This window comes from Myotis myotis, unplaced genomic scaffold (assembly GCF_014108235.1).
Source record: "Myotis myotis isolate mMyoMyo1 unplaced genomic scaffold, mMyoMyo1.p scaffold_m19_p_19, whole genome shotgun sequence".
NCBI classification, from domain to species: Eukaryota; Metazoa; Chordata; class Mammalia; order Chiroptera; family Vespertilionidae; genus Myotis; species Myotis myotis.
The window spans coordinates 22,841,046-22,868,101 of NW_023416323.1; the positions used below are offsets into that span (position 1 = coordinate 22,841,046).

The 27,056-nt window shown below is 42.4% G+C and overlaps 1 protein-coding gene across 1 annotated transcript in view; it reads right to left on the reverse strand.

Annotated features, from left to right (window-relative positions):
- Positions 1–27,056, reverse strand: part of WWOX (WW domain containing oxidoreductase) — a 930,714-nt gene that overhangs the window by 675,704 nt on the left and 227,954 nt on the right. Inside the window, exon 6 of the mRNA XM_036345466.1 lies at positions 17,760–17,848. Within this exon, the coding sequence (XP_036201359.1) occupies positions 17,760–17,848 (89 nt within the window). The remainder of the gene's footprint in view (positions 1–17,759; positions 17,849–27,056) is intronic.

Sequence of the window (27,056 nt, forward strand, 5' to 3'; positions counted from 1 at the left end):
GAAAATAATGGACCTGATGCAAAACTCCACTAAGCATGGACACCCTACACAGGAAGGGAAGGAAGGAGGAAAGATCTGTTTGGTCCAAGGCACCTGAGGGTCAAAAAGGACCGAGGAGCCTGAAGTTAAAAGTCTATTTTGGTATCAGGGTCTTTAAAGGGCATAGCTACTTCTTGTCCAAGATTAATGTGAAGCCTTCCCTCTAACAATGTGGCCAGTCCTGCCCTAAGAGCCAGAGCTATATTAGAGGAAGTTCCTGAAAAATCACCAGAGTTACATGCTGGAGCTTAGTTGATGCTATTAAAATGCACCACCATCTAAGACAAAGAATGATCTAGAAAATGATAAATGAAGAGGTGAATGACAGCCAGTCCTTCCTGACTCCCAGTCCAGGGCTCAGCCCCACTTCCTCACCACTCAGTGCCATTGACCAACCCCAGACTTCCTCACCAATGACAGAAAAGCTAAGATTTCTCTTCCGATCTACCAGGAAGTGGTTTCTTTTCTCTGTGGCTGCAATGGCCTCAGATGATTTGAAAAGCAACTGAGAAAAGAACTTCAATGACGAGTAAACTGAAATCTTGCATTTATAATAAACATTTCACTTTAATTAATAAAAGCAAGTTGTATAAATCATATTTTATATCTTAATAGTATTGCCTAGTTTTTGAGGAAGGGATAAGAGTTACATGTAACTTTTATGGAGGGTGATTTGATTTTACAGATGATTAAAAGATATCCATATGCTTTGTCCCAGAAACTCCTCTTATAGGAATTGATCCTAAGAAAACAAGATCCAAAAAAAAGTAAGTACAAAACATGATTATAGTATAATAAAAACCTAGCAACCAAAAGTTCAAGGTAAGTTAAATAATTTTACCTCTTTGCAATGGATCACAGTAAAGTCCTTAACATTCAAATTAGAGAAGAATATTTAATAACATGAAAAAGTGCTCATGACATACTCACTATAAAGAAAAAAATATATGTGCTTAGATATAAAAGAATATACGTAACATAACCACTTCACACTTAGTAGTATAGTTATAATAAAAAAGGATAGCTATAACTTAAGTTTTTAAAAGGACAATAACAAGTGTTGACAAGGATGTGGAGAAACTGGGATCCCCATGTACTGCTAGTGAGAATGTAAAATGGTGCCGCAGCTGTGAAAAAGAATGAAAAGTTCCTCAAAAAGTTAAACATAAAGTTACTATATGATCCAGCAACTGACTCCTAGACACATACACGAGAAATGACTATATCTATACAAAAACCTGTACATGAATGTTCATAGCAGCGCCATTCATAATAGCCAAGATGTATAAACAGCCCAGATGGTCATCAACTGATGAGTGGGCAGAGAATAACCAGGACTTAGACCTGCTGGGTGGATTGTGCGCAGTGCCCCACACAGTACCACGTGAACATCACCTGGGGAGCTTTTTTCAAAGTCCGAATGCCCAGTGCACACCCCAGAACACTCAAATCAACACGTCAGGGGGTAGCAGCCAGGCATCAGTGACGTATAAAATCCCCAGCTGATTCCACAACATGGACAAGTTGAGAAGCACTGTCCTCAAGATACAGTCTCTAGGGAGTCTGGAGAGCTGATATGGGAGACTGAGGAACTGCGGTCATTTTAGGAGGGAGACATTCTGCCAAGATCCGTTTCCCAAAGCTGTATAATTTGTGGACTTACCCATTACTTGTACTTCTGAGACAAACAGAAGCATTTTTCTCCTCTTTGGTTTTGGTTATAAATTATTGCATTATGTCAGCTCAAACATCTTTTTTATTCTGAGCTGGTGAATAAGCTATAAGAGCAGGTTGACCTTAAAGGCAACCTGAAGAACGTCACTGCTAATTGAGAGGCTCTGTTTATATTTTCCTGAATGACAAGGTACACAGTAGATTCTTACAAAATGAAGAAAAGAAAGGATTCATAGTATTAAAAACACAGTACGGCAACAAGTAGTTCACCTAAAAATATATTCTTCTTTGGGGATTTTCAGCAGGCTGCCACAGTGTAATGCTGGTGATTTATTTCAAATGTATATTCAAGTTTTTAGGCTGACAAGAATTAGCTTTTCAACAATTTACTGGGGGGAAAAGATAGTTCCCATGTTATTAAAATGTGATTTCAGTGTGGTTTAGGCACAAACTTCCCAACATGTCAATTATGTAAAAGTAGAACTCCAATGTGACAATGGGGGTGGTTAGATGGTACAAGGAGAAAAACCAAGCTGCATTCATGGGCCAAGTTGAGAAATATAATTCTGAACCACAGACACTGAAATATTTTTCCCAAGTCTTACATAAACCAGGATTTCTCTGAGAATAACCAAATATTAACCCTAACATCATGGATTTTGCTGCGCCAATGACTGTGTAGGTGGTCTCAGTGGAGGTCAAAGAATAGGCTTGGCAGAACTCAGAGGTGCCAGTCCCTCTCCAAGCCAAGCAATGGCAGGCTAGTATGTTCACATGGCCATGCCACAGCAAGGTAGCCCTGGCTCCTAGATGATAAATGTGTTCATAGATTCCTAGAAGACAAAATTTGTGTTATTTTCCCAAAATAATTACTGTACATTTCATTACTTTAAAATTTATTTTCCAACATCTATAAACATGTAACCTCCTCCATGCTACCCAAAGAGGTACCAATTCAACAACTTTCAATGGCTGAGAATTGACACCCTAAAAGAAAAGTTGTGCTCACCAAATGGAACTGCGTTTCTATTTTTGCCCTCCCTCCCATCCATCTACCCATCCAACCATCCACGCCCTTGCTTGAGGTTACTATAAGGCAGTAAATGTAATAATTGCAAAGGATAATGCTAATGAAAATAACAATGATACAAGCTAAAATTTACTGATTGTTTATTAGATATCAGGCACTACGTTTTAAGAACATTATATGATTTAATTCTCTCAACCATGCCACAATGCGATCACTATCATCTCCCACTTTTACTGATGAAGAAACTGAGGCTCAGAGAGATGAAGGCAGTTGCCAAGGTCATCATCTTAGTAAGCTATGGAAGAGCTAAGACAAAGATGAATTAGCCAAGGTTTCTGCTTCTCTGGGGCTCAGTCTAACAAAGAAAAATCGATATAGGCAAAAGCATCCCCAAAGTATTCCAAGCATGATGACTGGGTATGTGATTGATGCTCCAAAGAGTGACTTGCCAATTCAACCACTGTGTAGCAGAAGTACAAGAAGGAAACAAGGCAGGTTCTGTAGAGGCTGTGAGAAAAGCACCAAGTGAGTATGTGATGGAGAGGTCAGAGGGATGCGGCACAAGTCAGATTGGCAGACCCAGAGTCAGGAGGCAGAACTTATAAGCAGCTCTGTGTGGGGCAGAGTCTGGAAGGACAGGTTTGGGAGAACATGGCTATAATGAAGGTGGATAAGGGGCCTTCTCGCAGAGGCCTTGGTGGGCCACACCCGCAGTATAGCCTTTGCAAGTCCTCACTAAAGGGTTTTTCCACAGGACAGTCAGGCAGCAGAGCAATCACTCTGGCAGTACAGATGTGTACATAGTAAAATGACCCTCTGATCTTTTCCTGTCTACCTGATCAGCATCATTATGAAGACAAGTAGGAACTAAGGGGAAATAAACATGTGGACTAAATGTATAAATATGACTGCAAACAAGAGTAAATAGCTGCCATTTCTGCTTAAACTGACTCCATGGAGAGACACTGTCTAGATACCTGGTGGAAAACAGGCTGAGTACCTTAATTGAAGGGATGAGCCTCTCCCCTATTGGGTTGGTTTAACCTCTTTTATACACATTGCGGAAAAACAATTTCTCCTTGGTGATAGAAAATTGGCTGGAAGAAGCATCTCCTTCAACCTTGAAGTGACCTTAATAATTGTCCCAGTGGGCAGGGGTTGTCATCCATCCTATTAATGGGACAAATCTCCTTCCAAGGCAATGCATCCCACATGATGCACTTCCCAAATGAGACAGATCTTTCTGATTCTTCAAAATCTTTCTGCCTGAGTCCAGTGAGAGAGCATATTTCAGACTCAGTTCTAGCCTCACAACCAACTCGCTAGAATAACCTTGGTCACGGTCCTTAACCTCTTTAAGCTCCAATTTCTTGATCTGTGAGATGTGGTTCATCATTGTATTAGGCTGAACCATAAGATACTACCACTCTTCAAGCCTTTTGTTCTACCCTCTGAGTTCTTATGAGGATAAAATGGGATGGCATATAAGTGCTTAACTGAGCATGATGCATAATAAATAGGTGATAAATTTTAATAATTATCATCATCATCATCATTATATGGTTCCAAGTCCCAATTAGGACTACAGTGTCCTCATTATAAATAAACAATACTTATTTGTGGTAGTTGACCTGCTTACACCAAACTCATCACAGAACACTGTTCTACTCAAACTCATCTCTTTGATCAGCCTCTAAGTATCAGCACTTTCTGCAGAGAATTAAAATTAACCATGCACACAACAATGGTTATATGTACTTATTTATCTTGACCAGATCTAACATAAACCATTTTCTAAGAAAAATCGCTCTTATTTCTCATAGTGAGAAAGGATGCTATTAAAATGAGTTACATTTCAAGGAATAGTGAGTTCTAGTCCAAGGATTAACAGACCACAATCACCAGATCAAATAAAATATCCAACTCACTTCCTGCTTTTAAATAAAATTTTATTAGAACGCAGCCATGTCTACTCGTTTACACTTTAACAGAGGCTACTTTTGCCCTACGATGGTCTCATTCAACACTCAAAATGCACTTAATACTGACTGAATGGTTGCTACAGACCATCTGGCTCACAAAGACAACATATTTATATAGATATTTAAATAAATATTTGATTCTTTTCGAAAAACTTTGCTGACTTGTGCTATAGTCAACTGCTTTAAGAGATCTTTGTTGAATACCAGCAACAAAATTAATATTCTTTGCTAAAGCTGATGATATAACACCAGCACTGGTGGATTGACGAGTGTGGGAAGGAAGAGGCAACCACAGAGTAATTGTATTTACCCTTCAAAGCTGGGTTTCTATTCTTCCTGGAAGGGGCTTTTTTGTGTATCTTCAATTAACATACATTACTTTGATTTTATGAAACATGATAGTGATGGCTGACCCTAGAATTCTGTTGGGAAATCAAAACTGTTTATTTTGCTAACATGGTTGTGGTTAATTCAAACACATTTTCATGTATTCCTTAGCAGTGATGACTTTTAATGATGGCAAAAGGCTCATGGAAAATTTTTTCTGACAAATTTAACTGCTAAGAGGCCCTTAATTAAATTAGCTTATTTTTTTCTTTTCTACCTAGCATATGTTTTTTAATATGGCTATTATGAAAAGTTATGAAAATGTCCTTAAGTTTCATGACTACTATAAGAGAGAGATAAGGCACAGGAGAAATGAGATGACAAATGTTTAAAACCCATGTCTAGCCCAGATCCTGGTACTATTGTAAGCACTAGATAAATAATGAGAGGAAGGGAAACATTTAAAACTAAACAGAGGGGAGAAGAAGGCATGTGAAATACTTTGGTATACCACAGTACGCAGCAAGTTCACTATCTTGAATATATCCCATGGTACCTCACTTATTCAAAGCAGGTTGCTCTTTTTTTTTTTTTAATGAAGATGAATTTAATATATCTATGTATTTGTACATTATGTTAGGTATAATAATATAAGCAAAAATATAGGAAAAAGAATATAGACATATAGAAATACATTTTTCTATATTACACTAGAATTAAAGTTAGTATCTGTGGTAAATAAAATCTGGGGTAGATTCTCTTATATTAAGATGTATATGGTTAATCCCGGAGCAACTACTAGGAAAATAACAAAACAGTAAAAATAGCATTAAAATATTAAAATTTTGACGTGAAAAACTACTTAATATAAAAGGAGGTATTATCAGAAGCATGAAGGTATTAAAAAGACATGAGACATAAGAAAAACAAAAAGGAAAATGGCAGACATAAACCCAACTATCCTATATAATAAAAGAGAAACATGGTAATGAACCATACCTCTGACACGCTTCCCATTGGCTAATCAGGGCGATATGCAAATTAACTGCCAACCAAGATGGTGGCCGGCAGCCAGGAAGCTGAAGTGAACAGGAGGCTTGCTTGCTCCAGTGACGGAGGAAGCCAACGTTCCCCGCCTGCCGCTGCCGGCCTCTGAGCTGCACTCTAAGCAACTATGTTACAAATATAGAAGCTAAAAAATCCCCAGAAACCTGCTTTCAGCCAGCCGGCCGCCTCAGAGCTGAAGCTGAAACAGTGTTTCAATTATAGAATCCAAACAAACCCAGATCAGCAGCCAAGGTCTCAGAGCTGGGCCTAGCCTCAGAGCTAAAGCCGGCTTTCAGTTCTAGTGACAGCCATAGAAGGTAAATAAATCCCAGAATAAAACAAAAAAGAAAAAAAGGAGAGGTTGAAAGCTTCAGTCACCCGCCAGCCTGAAAACGGCCATCAGCCCCTCATCCAGAATGGCCAGGCACCCCAGTGGGGACCCCCACCCTGAAGGGGGTGTGACAAGCTGCAAACAGCCATTAGCCCCTCATCCAGGCTGGCCAGGCACCAAAGCGGGACCCCAACCCTGATCCAGGACACCCTTCAGGGCAAACCAGCCGGCCCCCACCCGTGCACCAGGCCTCCATTCTATATAGTAAAAGGGTAATATGCCTCCCAGCACCGGGATCAGCGGAGCTGCAAAGCCTCCCAAACCCGGGATCAGCGGAGCTGCGAGGCTTCATGCCCCGGGATCAGCAGAGCCGCGAGGCCTCCCGAACCTGGGATCAGCGGAGCTGCGAGGCTTCATGCCCTGGGATCAGCAGAGCCGCGAGGCCTCCCAGCACTGGGATCAGCTGAGCAGCGAGTCCTCACTGCCCTGATGTCAAGCAGAGCCGCGAGGCCTCCCAGCACTAGGATCAGTGGAGCCGCGAGGCCTTCTGGCCCCTGGAGCAGCATGACAGGGGGCAGCGCCCAAACCCCCTGATCGCCCTGCAGCTCTGTGTGTGACAGGGGGCAGGGCCACAACCTCCCTATCCGCCCTGCTCTGTTCTTGACAGGGGAAGGCGCCCCAATCCCCTGATCAGCCCTGCTCTGTGCCTGATAGGGGGGAACTCTCCAACCCGCTGACTGGCCCTGCTCTGTGTGTGACAGGGTGCAGCGCCCCAACCCCCCCCCCCATGGGCCCTGCTCTGTGTGTGACGGGGTAGAGCCATAACCTCCCCATGGGCCCTGCCCTGAGTGTGATGGGGGGAGTGCCCCAAACCCCTGATTGGCCCTGCTCTGTGGGTGATAGGGGGTGGCGCCCCAACCCCCTGATCCGCCCTGCTCTGTGTGTGACAGGGGGCAGTGCCCCAGCTCCCCTATTGGCCCTACTCTGTGCGTGACAGGGGGTGGCATCACAACCTCCCGATCCGCCCTGCTCTGTGCATGACAGGGGGTGGCGCTCCAACTCCCCAATTGGCCCTGCTCTGAGCCCAACCAGGGGTTGCACCTAGGGATTGGGCCTGCCCTCTGCCACCCAGGAGCGGGCCTAAGCCAGCAGGTCATTATCTCCCGAGGGGTCCCAGACTGTGAGAGGGCACAAGTGGGGCTGAGGGACACCGCCCCCCCCACCAGTGCACAAATTTTTGTGCACCAGGCCTCTAGTCTATAATAATAAAAGCATAATATGCAAATTGACTGAACGACCTTCTGGACAACCATGCTATGACACACGCTAGCATCAGGCCAGCCAAGACAGGTGAGATGTGATTGGTCGGGGGGCTCAACCTCACTCAACGATCGCCTGCAAAGGGAGGCCCAGGTCACCCTCTATGGGGCAATTGATTGGAGGTCTCCATGATTGATCGACTGCCCCAAAGAGGAAGGCCCAGGCCATCGGCCGGCAGGGTGCTCGATGGAGGGGGTGGCTCCACAATCACCCCAAAGAGGGAGGCCCAGGCCACCCTCTGCGTAGCGATAGATCGCAGAGCCCCGGCCAGGTGGGTGGGGCCTCCCTCTGCTGGGCAATCCACCATGGAGCCCCACGATCGATCGCCCCAAAGAGGGAGGTCCAGGCCAGAGACACTGTGTAGGGGGTACGGGGCCGGCCAGCAATCACCTGGCAGAGGGGGGCCCAGGCCAGCCAAGTGATCGCACCCCACACCTGTTGCCTGCAGCAGGAGGTGACCAGTGGCGGGGGAAGGGGCAGTGCCTCACAGATGGCAAGCAGTGGCAGCAGCAGGGGCAGGGCAAGCTGCTGGGAGCCAGGGGAAGGAAAGCCCCGATAGGCCCTGATTGCCGGCCAGGTCCCTAAGCCAGGCCTAGGGACCGTACCTGAGAGGTCCCAGATTGTGAGAGGGTGCAGGCCGGGCTGAGGGACACACCCCTGTGCACCAATTTCGTGCACCAGGCCTCTAGTATAAATAATAACATTAAAATCAAATGGATTAAAAATTAAATCAAAAGGCAGAGATTTTCAGCCTAAATCATTTCTGGAAATACCCAAGTATATGCCATCTATAGGAGATACATTCTCTACATTTAAATGTACATTTAGGTTAAAAGTATCAGATTGGGAAAATATATATCATTCAAATAGCAACCATTGAAAGCAGGCTGCTCTTAAGGCAACTTTGGAAAAGCTACTTAAAGCCAGGTGAAACAGATGTGATAATGGCAAAGAAAACAGAGTCTAGCTCAGCCATGGGCAAACTACGGCCCGCGGGCCGGATCCGGCCCATTTGAAATGAATAAAACTAAAAAAAAAAAAAAGACCGTACCCTTTTATGTAATGATATTTACTTTGAATTTATATTAGTTCACACAAACACTCCATCCATGCTTTTGTTCCGGCCCTCCGGTCCAGTTTAAGAACGCATTGTGGCCCTCGAGTCAAAAAGTTTGCCCACCTCTGGTCTAGCTATTTACACTGAAAGAAAATTGAAATATCCCTCAAGTCCATGGCTTTACTAACAATGAAGAGTATTCAGTACTCTGTGGTCCTCAGTGGAATTTCACTGTAGTAACAACCTTTTCTGCTTGATCTTGTCATGCTTATTTGCTGTGGGCAAAGTGAAGCTGAATTCCTCTCTTCTCTTGATGGCCAGGAATCCCAAAGCTCATTCTTAGGCCCAATTTTTAATGAATGTGAAAGACCTTATGAGATAGACTCTCTTCCTCTATGATCACATCTTACTAGTCTATTTTTATTCCCCTTTCCTGTTTGAGTCAATTCCTTGTTTCTATTTTATCTATATGTATTATTTAAAATTTTAGGATTGCTCAGCTGGCATGGCTCAGTGGTTGAGCACTGACCTATGAACCAGGAGGTCACAATTTGATTCCCAGTCACAGTTTGATGCCTGGGTTGCGGGCTCAATCCCCTGTATGGGGCACACAGGAGGAAGCTGATCAATGATTCTCTTCCATCATTCATGTTTCTATCTCCCTTTCCCTTCCGCTTTGAAATCAAGAAAAATATTTAAAAAATTAGATGATAAACAAATATATTTTTAAAAATCAAGATGATAAAAAATACATGTTAGTAACAGTCAATGGCACAGTGCACTGAGCTGTATCTGGTTATTTCATACATTATGGCTATTCTCCTCAACAACTCTAACAGGTATATGTGATCCTCTACTTTATATACATCTGGCAAGTGAGGCCCAGAGATGCTAAGACTTTTCCCAAGGCCACAAAGGTAGTAAGTAGTAGAGCTGGGATTTAAATCCAAGTTCACTTGATCCCAAAACTCTGTATTCTTTCCACTACACCAGCAGTTGGCACACTGTGGCCCTTGCCAAATCCAGCCCATCACCTGTTTTGATAAATAAAGTTTTACTGGAACACAGTCATATTCACCCATTTAAATATTGTCCATGTATTTTTCATGCTACAAGCCAGAGCTAACTGCAACGGAGATCTTATGTCATGAAAAGTCTCAAGTATTTATTCTCTAGCCCTTTATACAAAAGTGTGCTTACCCCTGTACTATACTGCAATGCTTAAAGTTAGTATTTCTGTTTATTAAGGAATGACAGTATATTTTAGAAAGAGTTCTAAAGAATTATATAAAAGCAAATAATGCTGAAAGTTAATTTTCAGATTAAAAATTTACTTCTGAGGGAAGCATTCTTTCTTGATGTTTGTAAATATATTAAATGTTTCACAATATGATTTTTTAATAACTTAAGATGGAAAATGTATGGGATGGCAGAAAACTAACTTACAGACTTTTAAATTTTTTCCTTAAAGAGTCATAATTAAGATAAAGATTTAGAAAGTTCATTACACCTAAAACCTGACTCTTTGTTTTTATTTATTTTAGTTTTCATACAGTGTAGAAAAGCAAAGCAACATGATCCTCTTTTAGGCAAACCAGAAATGGATTTCTCATGTTGAGCAAAGAGTAATGCAGATATGTTGGCTAAAACATTATTCTTAAAGTTAAGTTGAGGAGAGAAAGAAAGATTAAGCCATAATTTATACAATGGTCTTCGGGGTAATTTATCCCTCAAAATTTGGAATTTATTTATAATTTATAGCCCACCCACTTCCATAGAAGAATTTGAGACAGCAAAATTTGGAATAGGAATCCAAGAATATTATATCTGGGATTAGTACATGCAAGTTCTGAAAGTAATTTAGTAAAAAGTGAAAATAAATAACTTTGTTAAAGATTTTTCTCCTTCAAATATTTAAAAAGTAAAGGTGGGGTAGAAAACTTTTAATCTTTCCTTTTAAACATTACTATCCTATATTGTTTCTTTAAAATTAAGGAAGCCTAATTTATTTAAATTATACTTTAGACAGAAAGTTAAGAAGAGAAAATAGAAATCCATGATCAACAATGAAGTTCTAGAAACCTTCAGAACTGCATGTATTATGTTAATATGAACTTACTATCAATTTCAGTTAGTTTCCATCATGAACCAAAGACCTTGGTCAGAATTAAAAGAGCTGATTGGTTACTGGGTTGCAAGCAATTGGATTTGCTATACATTACATGCCACCACCAACTTTTAAAATTCCAGGATTGGAACCCTGCTATTCATTATTTCAGGAATCTATGGAAGTCAAACTATAAAACATGTGAAAAAGAAAATATTTATGGAGTTCCCAGGTCTCGGAGCTGTTGAGCTCTTCCAGACCCTATTCAAAATGGGTGCTTCTCAATAAACTAGACATAGGTCTAGGGGTGAAAATGTGCAAAATCGCCACAAACAACATGTTACTATTCCAGAACCATCACAGAAAATCCCAACATGTGGTCTGAATGATCTGTAAGGGTCCCAGTCCTCATGCTCTGATGGATGCCTCTGCTGCCAGGCAGTATGGAGTCTGGCTACACTCCAGGATTGCAGTTGAAACAAAAATATCCCTCAAAACTCAGTTTGGTTGGGATTTACCACAGCCTTTGGTTTGGAACTTTCCAGTAATGCCCAAAATAATTCGACCTGAGACACACTGGCTGACCACCACCATCACTAACTCCTGGGAGAACTGTCTGGAAGCAGGCTGAGGCTTCCTGGGCTGACCACCCAGAAGAGTGAGGGGAGAATAACACAATAAGTGAATGAAAATGGGGTGGGCAGACCAGGAGAGAGTGGCCAGAAGAAGGGGCTGATAAAGGTGTGCTGAGCCTTGAGAAAACTGGCTTTATCAACCAGGTATATGTGCCCTCTTGATGGAAGACTTCACCATCTATGAGCTATGCTTGCCAGAAAATTAAACAGGAATTTGTTCAAGCCTCTAGACTTAGCTACCATGTCACAAGAAACATAGTAGACACCAGAACATGTTAAATGACACCCCAGGTATGCAGTCACTAATGTACAGATTACAGAAAACTCTACAGGACAACCTGGGCCCTTCAACAAATAGGGTCGGGCAGAAGTAGGTTTACAGTTGTGAGTACCTGAAATATTTGAATTAGTATTTATTAATTATTATATTATTTTCCATATGCACAACTGTAAAAAAATGCTTTTGCCCCACCTTGTATGTTGCATTAATTTAAGAAAAATAATTGAGGGAAAAACTATTTATTAAAATGCATTGACCTTGTCCAGCAGGTGTGGCTCAGTAATTGAGTATCAACCTATGAACCAGGAGGTCACGTTGTGATTCCCAGTCAGGGCATATGCCTGGGTTGCTGGCTTGACCCCCGAAAGGGGCATGCAAGAGGCAGCCAATAGATGATGAAACATCTCATTGATATTTCTATCTCTCTATTCCTCTCCCTTTCTCTCTGAAATCAATAAAATATATTTTTAAAAATGCATTGACCTTATTATTCAAATACTGTCTTAAACAAGCTGAAAGAGGAAGAGAGAATAGAAATATTTATTGTTTTAACTGGTTTTAGACTACTAAATTACAAAGTAACATATTACTCAGCAATACATACCAACACAGAAATCCACCCTGAAAACTATGACTGGAGTCTGAGAATTAACAAAAACAGTAGTCTCTCTGAGTTCAGTCTTGGATTCAAATTTTGGAACTCACAACTTGCTAACCTGAGGAAAGCCATTTAGACTCTCTCTGAAAAGCTGGGACCTTCAAGTTGTAAAATAGAGATAAAAATGACTAATGCCCAGGGTTACTGTAAGAATTTAAAGACAAATGTGCTTAGCACATTGCCTTGCACAAAATAAAGGAAAAGTGATTTTTGCATCATCACATTAGCAGTGCTCATTTTGAAATGGCTTCACTCCCACCCCCAACACAGAAGATGATTTCCCAGAATAGGCCAGTCCGCATCTCCTCCTACTAGAAGGCAGATGAAGGGTGGCTCCAGAGTACAGTGAGCCAAGTCTTGTACCATGGTCTCCATTGCACATCTGTTTCCACCTTTTTCAGTCTCAGGGCCTCAGTCTACACAAGATGCTGCATGTTGCAGTGCTGGAATGTGAACACAGGGAAGACATGCAGGAAAAGGGAGCCTGAAAAACTTCCGGGGTGCTTACAGACAGGCTTGAAAATGGGATATGGAATGGGGGCATCCACATGAAATTTAAATGTAACGGTGTTTCCTCTCCTTAGTTCCCCAACACAGAAAGAGGCTGGCTCTGAACTGGCAGCCTTACTTTCATTTGTCATTATATTTTACACACATGGAAATTTTAATGTCTAAAGATGGGAGGTGATTATAAGAATAGAGCTACACATGTTTTTTTGGCAGCCCAGTCACCAACACTTAAGTTCACTTCTGACAGTTCTCAGTATCTAAAGACCTGTAAGTGCTGAACTGCTGCCTGCCTATCCAGGAGAGATTTCACTGGCAGGATTTCAAACGTTGAAATCACTCGCTTTTTTTTATGCATATTTTCCCCACCACAATATTTCTCTAAAACATGTAAAACACTGTCCTCTCGAGAGACATCAAAAAAGAGGTTTGTGGTACAGGGTTTGCTAAAAGGAAAATCACCCTTGTTTCTCAACCCAGAAATATACAAATTCAAAATCATTTGCTAAAATCTAAGATTAGGGCAAAACGGGTGATAGCTTTCTCTAAGAAGTTGGGGCTTGGCGATTACAAAAGGCAGTTGAATGTGATGATTTTTGAACTACGTAATGGTTAAAAACTAATGGTCCTGTTAAGACTTGGAACACAGTGATTTTATGTAACAGTTGGCTCTCTCCAGCAGAACCGCCTGCTCACAATGCGGTCTGACACAGAATGGGAGGACGTGAGGAGAGGCAGTACATCTAAGCTCTTGCTGGAGCAGTGTGGTGTCAGGAGCGGGCAAAAAAGTCAGAGCTTGATAAAAACCCTACATTTGCTGCCAACCTGCCAAGTGAGCCTGTGAAAGTCACTCACTTTCTCTGATCTTGGTTTCACCCCATGTAAAAGAAAGGATAGTTCGGCATGGAGGGGAAGCAGGAGTAAGGAACCCCACGGGAACAGAGCCCCTCTGCTTCCCAGCCAGCTGCCTTCAAATAACTGACCTACTCTTTTGGTCTCCCATTCTGCATCTGTATAACAGAGATACCACACATCACCTACCACAAAGGGTTGCTTTGAGAATTAAACCAGAAAATGTATGCAAACGGTTCTTTTTTTTTTTAATTAAATCTTTATTGTTCAGATTATTACATTTGTTCCTCTTTTTCCCCCCCATAACTCCCCTCCTCCCAGTTCCCACCCCACCCTCCACCCTCACTCCCCACCCACTGTCCTCATCCATAGGTGCACGATTTTTGTCCAGTCTCTTCCCGCATCTCCCACACCCCTTTCCCCCGCAAGAATAGTCAGTCCATTCCCTTTTTATGTCCCTGATTCTATTATGATCACCAGATTATCTGTTCACTTGATTCTTCGATTCACTTGTTGATAGATGCATGTTTGTTGTTCATAATTTGTATCTTTACCTTTTTCTTCTTCTTCCTCTTCTTAAAGGATACCTTTCAGCATTTCATATAATACTGGTTTGGTGGTGATGAACTCCTTTAGCTTTTCCTTATCTGTGAAGCTCTTTATCTGACCTTCAGTTCTGAATGATAGCTTTGCTGGATAAAGTAATCTTGGTTGTAGGTTTTTGGTATTCATCACTTTGAATATTTCTTGCCACTCCCTTCTGGCCTGCAAAGTTTCTGTTGAGAAATCAGCTGACAGTCGTATGGGTATTCCCTTGTAGGTAACTGAGTTTCTTTCTCTTGCTGCTTTTAAGATTCTCTCTTTGTCTTTTGCTCTTGGCATTTTAATTATGATGTGTCTTGGTGTGGTCCTCTTTGGATTCCTTTTGTTTGGGGTTCTCTGCGCTTCCTGGACCTGTAAGTCTATTTCTTTCACCAGGTGGGGGAAGTTTTCTGTCATTATTCTTCAAATAGGTTTTCAATATTTTGCTCTCTCTCATCTTCTGGCACCCCTATAATTCGGATGTTGGTACGCTTGAAGCTGTCCCAGAGGCTCCTTACACTATCTTCGTATTTTCAGATTCTTTTTTCATTTTGCTTTTCCAGTTGGGTGTTTTTTGCTTCTTGGCATTTCAAATCTTTGACTTGATTCTTGCGCTCCTCTGGTCTGCTGTTGGGAGTCTGTATAATATTCTTTCTTTCAGTCAGTGTATGCTTAATTTCTAGTTGGTTCTTTATCACAACATCGAGGGTCTCATTAGATTTCTTGTAGATCTCATTAAGTTTATCGGCAGCTTCTAGACAGTTCTTAAGAGACCTTAAAAGTGTGGTTCTGAACTCTATATCTTCCAATGACAATTTTGTCCTGTTTCTTTGTCTCCGCATTTTTTTTATGCTTTCTTGGTGCACCCCCTAGTGGTCTTTGTGCGCAGTCTTGTTGTAGTTAAGCCTTGATTGTTGTAGTTAATACTGGGGGGATTTGACCTCCAGGCCAACTGGCTATGAGAGTCAGCTGTGTCTGCAGTGGGAAAACTTCTGTCCTCTGGGGAGGTGCTAATCTAGCCTTTGCCTGAGGCTATCTGGCAAATGGCTCTGTGCAGGGCTTGGGCGGGGCGGGTCGCACTAGATCAAACAGGGCGGGCGGAGCGAGCAGTTATGGCTGCTCTCAGTTCCGTCCCTAGGTGCTCTGCTTCACAGAGTCCCAGCAACCGCTGCAAACCTCGGAGAGAAAGCTGCCTTCGAGTTCCGACCGAAGCCAGATAGTCCCGCTTCTCCCATTTGAGTCTGGGTACCTAGAGACTCGCCGGGATCTGGAGCTCAGAGTCTGAAACTCCCGCCCAATTGAAAACAACAACCGCGCCCTCCGCTGCTAGCCCGCTCCGCGCGCACACTCCGCACCTGAGTATTTCACTTCAGCACTGCGCCTCCTCTGAGTCTGTGTACGATATTCTCTTTCCTCCTAGTTGTAGAATTTCCACTCAGCCATCCTTCCTGTGGTTCTGGATGATGTTCATTCCATCTTTTAGGTGTACCCTTGAATTGGTTGTTCGAGGCAGCAATCTCCGGCGTTAACCTATGCCGCCATCTTGGTTTCTTGCAAAAGGTTCTTAAGTGTGAGGCCCATAATAACCACTCATAAATGAGCTGCTACAGCTGCTATTGTGATTTACTCTTATTACTATTACCTTTCGCAACAAAACACTGCTTCCTGACAACTGAGATTCTGGCTTGCTTCAGCATAACTTGGCTTCCAATGGTCACCCCTCTCTTCCCAAAACCAGGAAAAGTGCCTGAGGCTTTGGAGACACTTACTACATGTATGTTAAGTGAATGAACACGTAGATAAATAAATGACAAAGGTGAAAGTGAGCAAAGTAGCTTTTACTTAAAAGCTACTGGTGTCCTGGCCAGTTATGCTCAATGGTGAGAGCACTGGCCTGTGGACCGAAGGGTTGTGGGTTTGACTCCTGGTCGGCCTCTCTCCCCTCCACTCTCTGTTTGAAAGGAAAAAAAATCAATAGAAAAAATATCCTTTGGTGAATATTAAAAACTACTGCTGCACCCAAACTTGAGTCTCCTTGAGAGCTCTGGGCAGGGCCAGCGCTAATATTGCCAAACACTACAGAGAGCACACATGGTAGGGCTCACCCAGGCCTGCTGGCAAACTAGGGTTGTTATCCAAGTATTCCTGTGAGTGCGCAGCCTGCACTTAGGGGACGGTGCAAGTCTCATTGAGGACTCTAATTCAGTCCTTCAACCTCCAGGACTCAGGCCACTTGCCTGATCCAGAAATGGATTCAGAGAACAGACTCTTTAACCGTCTAAAATTGCTGAGTGGGAAATTGAGGGAAACATGAGAATTGGATAGTGGACAGCACTGAGGGGTCAGATCTACATAGTGCCATATAAATATTTGGTTTAGGATACCTCCCCTTACACCCATCGTTCATGATCCTAACAGTTTAATGCAAAGATAGCTTGTCATGCATCAGAGTTCTCCAAATTCAGTCAAGAAAGCTGGTGCCACCTTTGGAACTATCTCATCCTTGGCACCTCTACTAATATTAACTTAATCCTCATGTTTAATAATTCAACCCACTGAAAGTTACTTCTTAATGAAACTCAAACCCCTATGTTAAATAAGAAGCCGGTATTTCCTGTCCTAAAAATTGTGAGAGAACCATAAAAATAAACACTTGGACACAAAATATTACCATTAAAATGGAGGTAACCACCACTGCTTGCCTCAGCATTGGATCTGAGGCCTGATCTCTCTCTGTCTGAAAGAGAGGTTAACATGCAATGGTATAAAAATGTGTCAGCCTCTGGCCAAGGCTTCCTCCTTCAGGCATTCTGAAAGACTAAAAAAGAATGAAAAAAGGAGTAAGTTTTTCATGATGGGAGTCCATGTTTTTGGAGCCACATTCACACACCACCGTAAAATCATGGCAGGTTTGAAAAACAGTGGAACCTCCTTCTCATGCTCTGATCCCCAGCTCCCTTGCCGTCCTGGATAGCTGAGGTGTCCTCTTGCCGAGTGCAATGAAAATGTTCTTTCCCTTGACTTGGAGACTACAAAAATGTCCATAAGCAGGATGTACCTTATGATCATCTGGCTTTTATTAGCCACTTTTACTAGTGCTTTAATTGTGTCTTTTTTTTTTTTATCTGGGAGGCTGTTAATAGATGGATGATACATATCATAATGAGAGTCAGGAAAATATGGTGCACCTTAACCGGGCCAATATAAATGAGCCTCCAGCTTGGACGCCAAGACAACACCACAGCCTTGCGTTCTTCCAGTTATGTTCATCTGATAAAGACATTACAATAGTAAGATATTATGATCTATAACCCTCCACTAGAACACTCACACATTCTTGGCCTTGAACGCTTGAGCAAAATGCTGCACGCTACGGAGCAGAGCGAGGTCCAGGGTCATTGCTTCTACCTTGGCTTTATGCTGGAATGAGAGAAAATAAAAAGAAATGATAAATAACAGCAAGTTTAGTTCATGGTATCAAGTTACAGTAAATGTGTTATGGAACATGTCGGAATTCCCCTGTTTAATATTAGACGCCCAGAGAGAATATAAATCATCAAAATGAATGGAAGAACCAGGCTTTTACTGCCAAGTTTAGGGAGGATGTGAGGCCCGGCCTCTGCTGAAACTACAGGCTGGGGGTTGTGCTGCTTCACGCAGCGCACAGGAGAGGCGCCTCAGGGTCTTCAGGCTCCCGTATCGCCCCTCAATCTGCATCCTAAAAAACTGGAGTGATAGGAACACCAGGACACAGCTGGCTGGGGCAAGAATTCAGCCAACATTTTAATCTCAAAAGCTGCCATGCAGGTTCTGGAATTACTCCGCCAAGACTGTATCAAAAATTAAAGACAATATAGCCCTAGCTGGTTTGGTTCAGTAGGTAGAGTAACAGTCCATGGACTGAAACATCCCAGGTTCTATTCTCGTCAAGGACATGTACTTCAGTTGCAGGCTCAATCCCCGGTCTGGTCAAGGCGCATGTGGGAGGCAACCAATCGATTTGTCTCCCACACATCCATGTTTCTCTGTTTCTCCCTCTCCCTTCCACTCAACGGAAATATATCCTCAGGTGAGGATTAACAACTACAAAAATTAAAGACAATTTATTTATAATAAGTACAAAAGCAGGCAAAAGTCATTTATACAGAAGGTTCATGACTGACTCAGATCTCCGGGGTTTAGTAACCCAGAAAACTCTACAGACGGGGCATATGTGGATTATCATAATGATGCTCATAATGGCTACTGTCTATTCAGAGCCTCCCATGGGCTGAGCATTTACATGCACCATGTAGTTTCACCCTCACAACTGAGCAATGGGCTATATTTTCCACTTTTCAATGTGGCATCTTATAAGAGATCAAAGAGGTAAGAGGTGCAGGTAGCAAGCATAACGTCAAGCCAATCTGACACGAAAGCCCAAGTTCCCTCCTGGAAAGGAACTCAAACGGCTGGAGCAGTCAGGCTTTGAAGCATCACATTCCACTGGATGGCTCCAGCACAATTCTGGAAAGATCAGGGTTGCCTCTCAGACTTGCCTTGTGTGAAAGGCACTCCCAATTTTTAGTTTGGCTGGACTTCAGGGTGTGAGATTCAATACTATCAGTTCTTAGACCTACCTCCTCCAAAGATAGGATGCCAGGCCACCTGCCTATTCAGGTAAAAGAGCCCCCATAGGCCGAAACCGGTTTGGCTCAGTGGATAGAGCGTCAGCCTGCAGACTGAAAGGTCCCAGGTTCGATTCCGGTCAAGGGCATGTACCTGGGTTGCGAGCACATCCCCAGTGGGAGATGTGCAGGAGGCAGCTGATCGATGTTTCTCTCTCATCGATGTTTCTAACTCTCTATCTCTCTCCCTTCCTCTCTGTAAAAAATCAATAAAATATATTAAAAAAAAAAAGAGCCCCCATAAAACAAATGGTTGACTTGGGAATTCTTATCTAGATGGTGAGGCTACAGGAAGACTAAGGAGAATAACAGGACACCTCTAAGGCTAGGAAAGGTGAATGCAAACAGCACTGCTAAGAACATCCTCCAACCGAGCTGTCCTATTCAGGGATGGATACAGACCATGCTGGGATGCTTGGTGGATATGGGGCAGTTTATCTTGGCTGCCAAGGTCCTGGGCTCTCACCCAGCTCCCAAGCTTTGAATAATAAACATCAGGCAGAGACAGCTGAGGAGCAGCCTGCCTTGAGGCCAGGTAACATTTCTGAGACTCAATTTCCTCATTTGTAAAAGGTGACTATTAATGACCTACTCACAGAATTGTGAGGATAAGGGTAAAGCGCCCGCCTTCCTGTCTGGAAGAGAGGAGGTATTTGGTAAATTTAACTAGAGAGAGATAAAACATCTACTGTGCCCAATTCTTCTCCTGGTGCCAGCCTGCAATAAATGGTGCTTTGGGTAGACTGCCATGCAGCATGGTATTAAGGATATGCAAGGGTCTTCCCTGAGGACCATGGCAGACTAGATGTCTGTTATATCCTGGAGGACCCAGGCCATGTCTAATCACAGAGCCCAGTTCTAGGGAAAGCGGGCAGAGAGTGATTCTATGACTTCCCCAAACCTAACAGCATATCAGTGGCAAAGGGCTGGCCAGTATAGATTTACAATCATTATGCAGTGGCAGATGCACAAACGTGCAGGTTTCAAAAGGAGGAGAAGCATTTAACTTGGCTTAGGAAATGGGAAAAGTGGAAACACAGTATTTGTTAGGGTTTCCTAAGATCAGGGACGTTCAAGCTGGAGGATCCACAGTGAGGCAAGGCTGTGCACCTCTGTCTAGAGAGCAGGAAATTGCCACCAGGAGAAGTGAATGGATTTGAGTGAGGCTGCACCCGGTGTAGACAGCTTAGACTTCCAGATGAGGACCAAAACCCTGTACACTTTCTGTCTGAATAGCCAATATCTATCTGGTGGTTAAAATCAGAGCGTAAAGTCTGTCAAAGGCTAACGTATTCCCCCTGAGTATTCCTATGCCTCAAAAATGTTCATCTACCTGATTTGACCTTCAGAGTTAGCAATAAAGTGTCCTTTCCCCTCATCCTGCATCCCTGGGTCCAGCCTCACTCACTTGGAGCATGACTCTCAGGACCATGCACAGGATCTGACAGAACTCCAAGTGTACCTAAGAGGGGAGTCAGGTGTTTATTCTGCTGGGGAAAGAAGGGTAAACACTACTCCTCTCAGCCAAACCCCAATAAAAAAAACCCAGGAGATATTATAAAAATGCATGTACATATTTCTGCATTAAATAGGGAGAACATTCCCAGATGGTGATCCCAAAGCAATTTTCCAAGGATAATGATGGCATGGCCAAGGGGGCCTTCACATGCTTCTGTGTGTGTAACTTACAGTTGGCAAGTTGTCTGTTGGTCCTCCCCTTTCACTTTAAAATAATGCACAGAGCTGCCACTACTAATAAGAACAAAATCAGAATGTACACCTCTAGGGGGAACAAGGGGTCACAAACCATCAAGCAGTTCAACAGACTAATCCACAGGCTGTGGGTTACTAGGCTCCTGGGGACAGTGATTCAAGTCTGCACACTATTACTCAGGTAATTCTCCTGCCCTCGGTATCAGGTTTCTGTTTCGACTACCGACGCTGAGAAATGTAGTAAAACTGTGTGCGATACAGTGAATCCAGTGGAAAAACAAAACAAAACACAGCTTTTAGAATGAGGGAAGAGGGTGTTTATGTGTGTGTATTGGGAGATTTGCTTTTCTGACTACCTAAGAACTTTAGCAACTTTATAAAAGTGTTTATCATGAGACATGCTCTAAATGAAAATGCAGGGGCTGGTGGGTCCCATTTTTGAGGGATAACCTGTGGACTGTGAGGTGAAGGCAAGAGTTTCGATTTGCCAGTGTGAGCTTTTCTGCCACGTCTGGCCTTGAATCTGGGGCTGACCACAATTCACTTTCATGGTTTAGCTCATGAACTTTTGTTGCTGCTGTCAACTCTGGTTTGGAACCAATTATAGACTCTCAAGAAGTAGTACTTATAGTGCCCACTCCCATCATCCCCAATGGTGACATCTCAGCCATGATCAGAACCACTACATTGACACTGGCAGAGTGGAATTTATTAGACATCAGACACTACTAAAATATCACCAGTTTTCAGATGCACTTAATTTCTTTATTTGTAATGCCTTTGTGTATAATTCTGTGACATCTGACCACACATATAAATTCATGTTACCTTCACCAGATTCGAGATACAGAAATGTTCCATCACCACAAAGGAACCAGGGACCTTTTTATTAAGAGGTGCCAGAATTAGCACATGCCATCCAGCCTTGTTTGGCCAGATGTGCTCTCTGGATTGGCTAAACAAAGTCCCAGCTTAAAATCCTTTTGTAGCTCGGAATGGCCAACAAGATATGGTCCAGATTCCTCAGTTTGGTTCACACAGAGTCTCTGTGTCAGTCAGCACAGGATTCCATAAATCACACCACACACACACACATCAAACCTCCAAGGATTATTACTCGCTCATGTTCCATATCCATCCCAGGGTGGTGGGGCCATGTTCATCATGGGGTCATGTTCATGATGGGGCCAAGTTCATCATGGGCCATGTTCATCGTGGGCCATGTTCATCATGGCATCCAGGGCTCAGGCAGATGAAGCCTCTATCTCTATAACATTAGCAACTTCCACAGTGGGGAAAGGAGTCTGGCACTTGCACAGGGTTCCCCATGGCTTCCACCCAGCAGTAACAGAGGCTGCTTCTGTTCACATTTCATTGGCAAAGCAACCATGTAACTGCACTGTTTGAGAAGGTACAACCCTCCAAGAGCCCAGAAAGAGGTGTATAATGGGGACATATAATGGAGAATGGTAAAGACTATCACATGACTTGGCCCTGTCTACCTCTCCAGGCTTTTTTCAGGTCTCTGCCAACTTCACACTTTCATTAGTTATAGAAAATTTTTAAAAGGCTGAAAAAATATGAACAAAATAAATGCATATACAATCTCTCTACCCTAAAATAAACTGTTATCCTTCCACGTGTTGGTCTCTCCTTCCTTTCCTATCTATCTGTCTGCCTGTGTCTCTAGAGATCTATCCAACCATTCACTTAGCTTTAACAGAAAAAACTTCATACTAAGAATATTGAATCTTAAAATGGTATAAAATGCCTCTCTCAACCCTTCCTTAAATCCTTACTTTTTTTTTGTATAGTCACACCAGTACACCAGCTTATCATCTCAGGCAAAACAAGAATGTAAATTTATTTTAAATTATGTATACAGATGCTAGTACCCATCATTTTAAAATAGAATGGCACAGGTGGCACCTCACACATGAAATATCAGGCAACTTCTAAGTAGCTGAGACGCCCAACTGCTCCTGACACTCCAGGCTCAACCAGGAAGAATGAGTAAGTAAGCAACCCACCCACTCTTCTTCCATTTCCCTGGGACCAGGGATACTCGCTAGTGGCATGGTTCACAGACACCCTCTGTAGACCAAGACTGCCTGGTCTATTCTTTGTAAACCTGTCTGAGTGACTGCAAAGTCTGTATGTGCAGAATCCTTCGACTGCTTGCTATTGTTATACAACAGTGATCTCTCATGCCATGTTATGACTATGAATTAGCCAAGTGTGACTCAGATGTGATATAGCCTGAAACCAAAGGAACCATATGGGGATTGTTTGGTATTTAAATGAAGAAATAGGAGGAGGTTGTCATCTGCAGCAGGATGGCAGAGCTGGGCTGTGGTTCCAGCTCAGGACCACGATACAGGCAGGGAGCCCTCAGGGACACGACCTCAATGCTCAGGGCCTCGGCTGCCTTACTTGAAAATGGGCATTTGTCTTTCATGGTTAAGAGTAAAGATTAGACATGATGTATATAAGGTATGGGGCACATAAATAAAAACTATTATCATTATTAGTTGGAAGGCCACTGCTAAAAAGGAATGACCATTGTTCTTCCATAATTAAGTACATTAGTAATTGCTGTTTCCTTTCTTTATTTCATAAACTATTATCAGTAGCTCAGAGAAAGTCTGACTAGAAACTCTGGAAGGAGGAAGACAAGTCACACCAGAGCAGAAGGAAGAAGGCTCAGAGAATCTCCCTGAGGCCACAGTTCCCCAGGTCCCATCTCTGTGAATGTTCTGGACTTAAAAGGGGTTTGTTAGGCCATGGACTTGGTGGGACCACCTGGGTCTGAACTCCAGTCCCAGTACGTACCAGCTGGCCAGTTACTTCCCCATCTTGTGCATTCAGTTTTCTCTTCTGTGAAATGGAAATAATAATGGCACCTGCCATATCAGGAAATGAGGTAATATATATGTAAGTCACTTGGAGCAGTGCCTGATGGCTGATGAGTGGTCTGTAACTGCTATCAATGAAAAGCATTACTGTGATTGTTTTGTTGTTGTTTTTAACACTATCATCACTGTAATCATCACCATCATCATATGCACCAAATTGCTTCACTCCTCATGGACAGGGCTGAGTGGGCATAACTGGTAGCAGCAGCCATCTCAGAATACTGGCCAGGAGTTCTTGCCCCACGGCACCTTCTATTCCCGCAGCAGCACTATGGGGCCATTTATTAACCACCCAGTTCACAAATAGAGAAAGTAAAGTTCAGAAAGCTACTGCACAACTTCACCCAGACAGTAACTGGCAGAGCCACAGTTCACACTAAACCATGTTTTAATCATGATTCCAAATTCCATGATATCCACGTGGCCTGCCTGTCCTCTTAGCCGTCAACCCTTCTTGCCACTCACGCAAGGCCAACCCCAGGAAACCCACCAGATCTGGATCTGCCTCATGTAGAGGCAGCATGCTGTCCTGCTCTTGGTCAACAATAAGAGAGACAACATTTATAGGGATGAATTTGTTCATTCATTAATTCATTCGTTCAGTAACACTGCCTCTAAAGGTAAATGCATATTCCAAGAATTCTAACGCTTTTCTCCTTTTCTTTTTTGCCCCATCACTACAACATGTAAAAGAGACTATCTCACATTCATAATGTGCTTACCAGCAACAAAAGAAAGGATGGAGAAACCCAGATGCAATGAAGGGAAATAGGGAGCCCAACCTTCATTCAGTACACCAAGAGGAGGGTCTCCTTCAGCTATGGGGACATGCCATATGCAAACATTAGCCAGTGTGTAATCTCACTTGAAAGCGCTGATCTATGCCGATTGGATGAGTATCTACCCCTCTCTTACAATTATAGAAGAGTTCATTTCTGGGCTTCTCTAAAAAAAAAAAAAAATCTCATTTACATTTATTATTATTTAAAGGCGAAAAAAAATAATACCTATGATATAGCTTTAATAGAAAAAACTTCATGCTAAGAATTTTTGAATCTTAAAATGGTATAAAATGCCTCTCTCAACCCTTCCTTAAATCCTTACTCTTTTTTTCCAGTCACACCAGTACACCAGCTTATCATCTCAGGCAAAACAGGTATTTACTTTTTAGTTAAGAGTCATATGAAATATCTTTTAAAGTATATCAGTCCCCACTTTGACAAAACAGAGGCTGCGCGCAGCCAGTAAGACAGATCCAGCTCTCTATAACCAGATGGGGCCCATTCCAAAGCTTGCGTCTTTGCTGAAATACCACCCTATGCTGTATACTAGTATATCCTTGTTGTCATATTCTTCAACATGTAACACCAACAAGCTATAAAGAAATGAACATCGCCTTTATATTCTTATTTGTGTCTATTTTATATCCTATTATTTTATATGTTTGAAATTTATAAGAGAAGGCTATTGCTGAAAGAGAAAATGTAATGAAGGCAATAATCTACATTCAGAGCTTATTGCTAATGGCATCTTGCAAATTCCAATCCAATGGGCCTTAATTGCATTATGCTGATGTCTCTCAGCCTCCCTCCCACTTTACACACGTGCAGTCCTGATTTTATGTTCAGAAACCTTAAATAGAAGTTGTCACATTTACAACAGCGAGAGACACTGGTGCTGAGCATATTGTTGACATGACATTATTCACTGAACGATGATACAGACCTACCTAAACTGGTTTAATAATTCATCAATATCCTATGTGGGATTTCATAATGCTTGTCTCTCCAGTGTTATATAAGTAATGCTAATGGTGGCAGTGGAGGGCCGCATCCTTACTGGGAAATACAGGAGGAAATAAACACTGGCATCCACTTTCAGCTCTAGTACCTCCAGTGGAAGGACCCATACCAGAGTTGTGAGCAAGTCTGAGGGAAGTTTGCCCAACCTCAGCCTAACCTGCAGATGAAAAGGGTGCCAGTTTTGATAGAGCACCCCAGGAAAAGAAGACGCTGAGAGTCTCTTACAGCTCTGTACGTGTGCACCAGTCTGTGCCACTGTGCCCTTAACAAGAAAAAGCTCTTACAGAAGATGCCACATTTCAAAATAGGAAACGACACCAAAAATGATCCTTGGCGAAGCGCTGGATTTTTCTTAGAGCCTTGACCTGACCTTCAGATAAACATCAAGCACCAACCTTCATACTTGAGCCCCCACAAGTGCCCTCAACACTATCCTCCACGCTACCAAAATACACATATATCCCTAATAAGGAGATCGTGACAACTCTTTCTTCATTATACACAGGTCAAAATTTTTGCCTTGTGTTGCTGGAACTCAATTTATAAAATAAACGGTATCAATATCTACAGGTAATTGTGAGGCTGATTCGAGGAGAAACTGCCCTGGATAACAGCTTATTTAATTTGGTCTATGAGCTAGGTGCCACGCAAAGCAAAACTATTAAAAATGCTTAGGCAATAATTGGCAATATTTTGCACTCTGGATAAAAAATGCTTATCTTGCCAGAAACTAACAAGAGAGTGAAAATATTCTAAAACCTTCCACTCTCCCTCTATGCAATGTATTCACTTTGCAGCTTAAAAACAGTTTAAGGCAAGACGGCGAGAGCCACGGGAGTTTGGCAGCCAACATGATTGTGCATCTTGGCCTTGCTATTGAAGAAAGAGCCCTTTTTTTCAGAGCGAATTTTTCATTCTAATGTAAGTGATGATTTACGTTAACTATAGGTAAAGCATGGTTACATTTTGTTGAAGGATTGCAGGCAAGTAAAGAGTAGTACAATAAGTTGAAGCGTAAAAGCTTTCTCTGTCATAATATTTATTATAATGGCATATAAAATAGCTGAAATAAATAATAGATGACTAAAGGTAAATTCATATGATAAAGAATCCTTCAGCAGACACCATTACTTTGACTGCTCTAGTTTTATACACAGTTGAAGACTCTTAATAAACAGGCCCCTATATCTTCTGTAAGTACTGGAAACATCAAAGATGTGCTTCAAAGACACCATAATGGACATCAGCTAATTTACTGTATAATTATATTCTCAACAGGAACAGTCTATAGATTTTGAATATTTAATAGCTGTGTTCTTAATGAAACTTGTTAAGCAATGGAACCCCCTACGCTAGGGAAGCCACTGATAAAAGAAAAATCAGTGCCCCCTCCTAGATTCAGAAAGAGTGCAGCTCAAAACACAGAGACCTGGCGCCTGTTGATTACCGGTGACAGGTCAATAGTGGTTAAATTGAATAGAAAGAGATAAATAAGATTTGTCTGCTCTGGCTTAGAGGATTCTGACTTCCA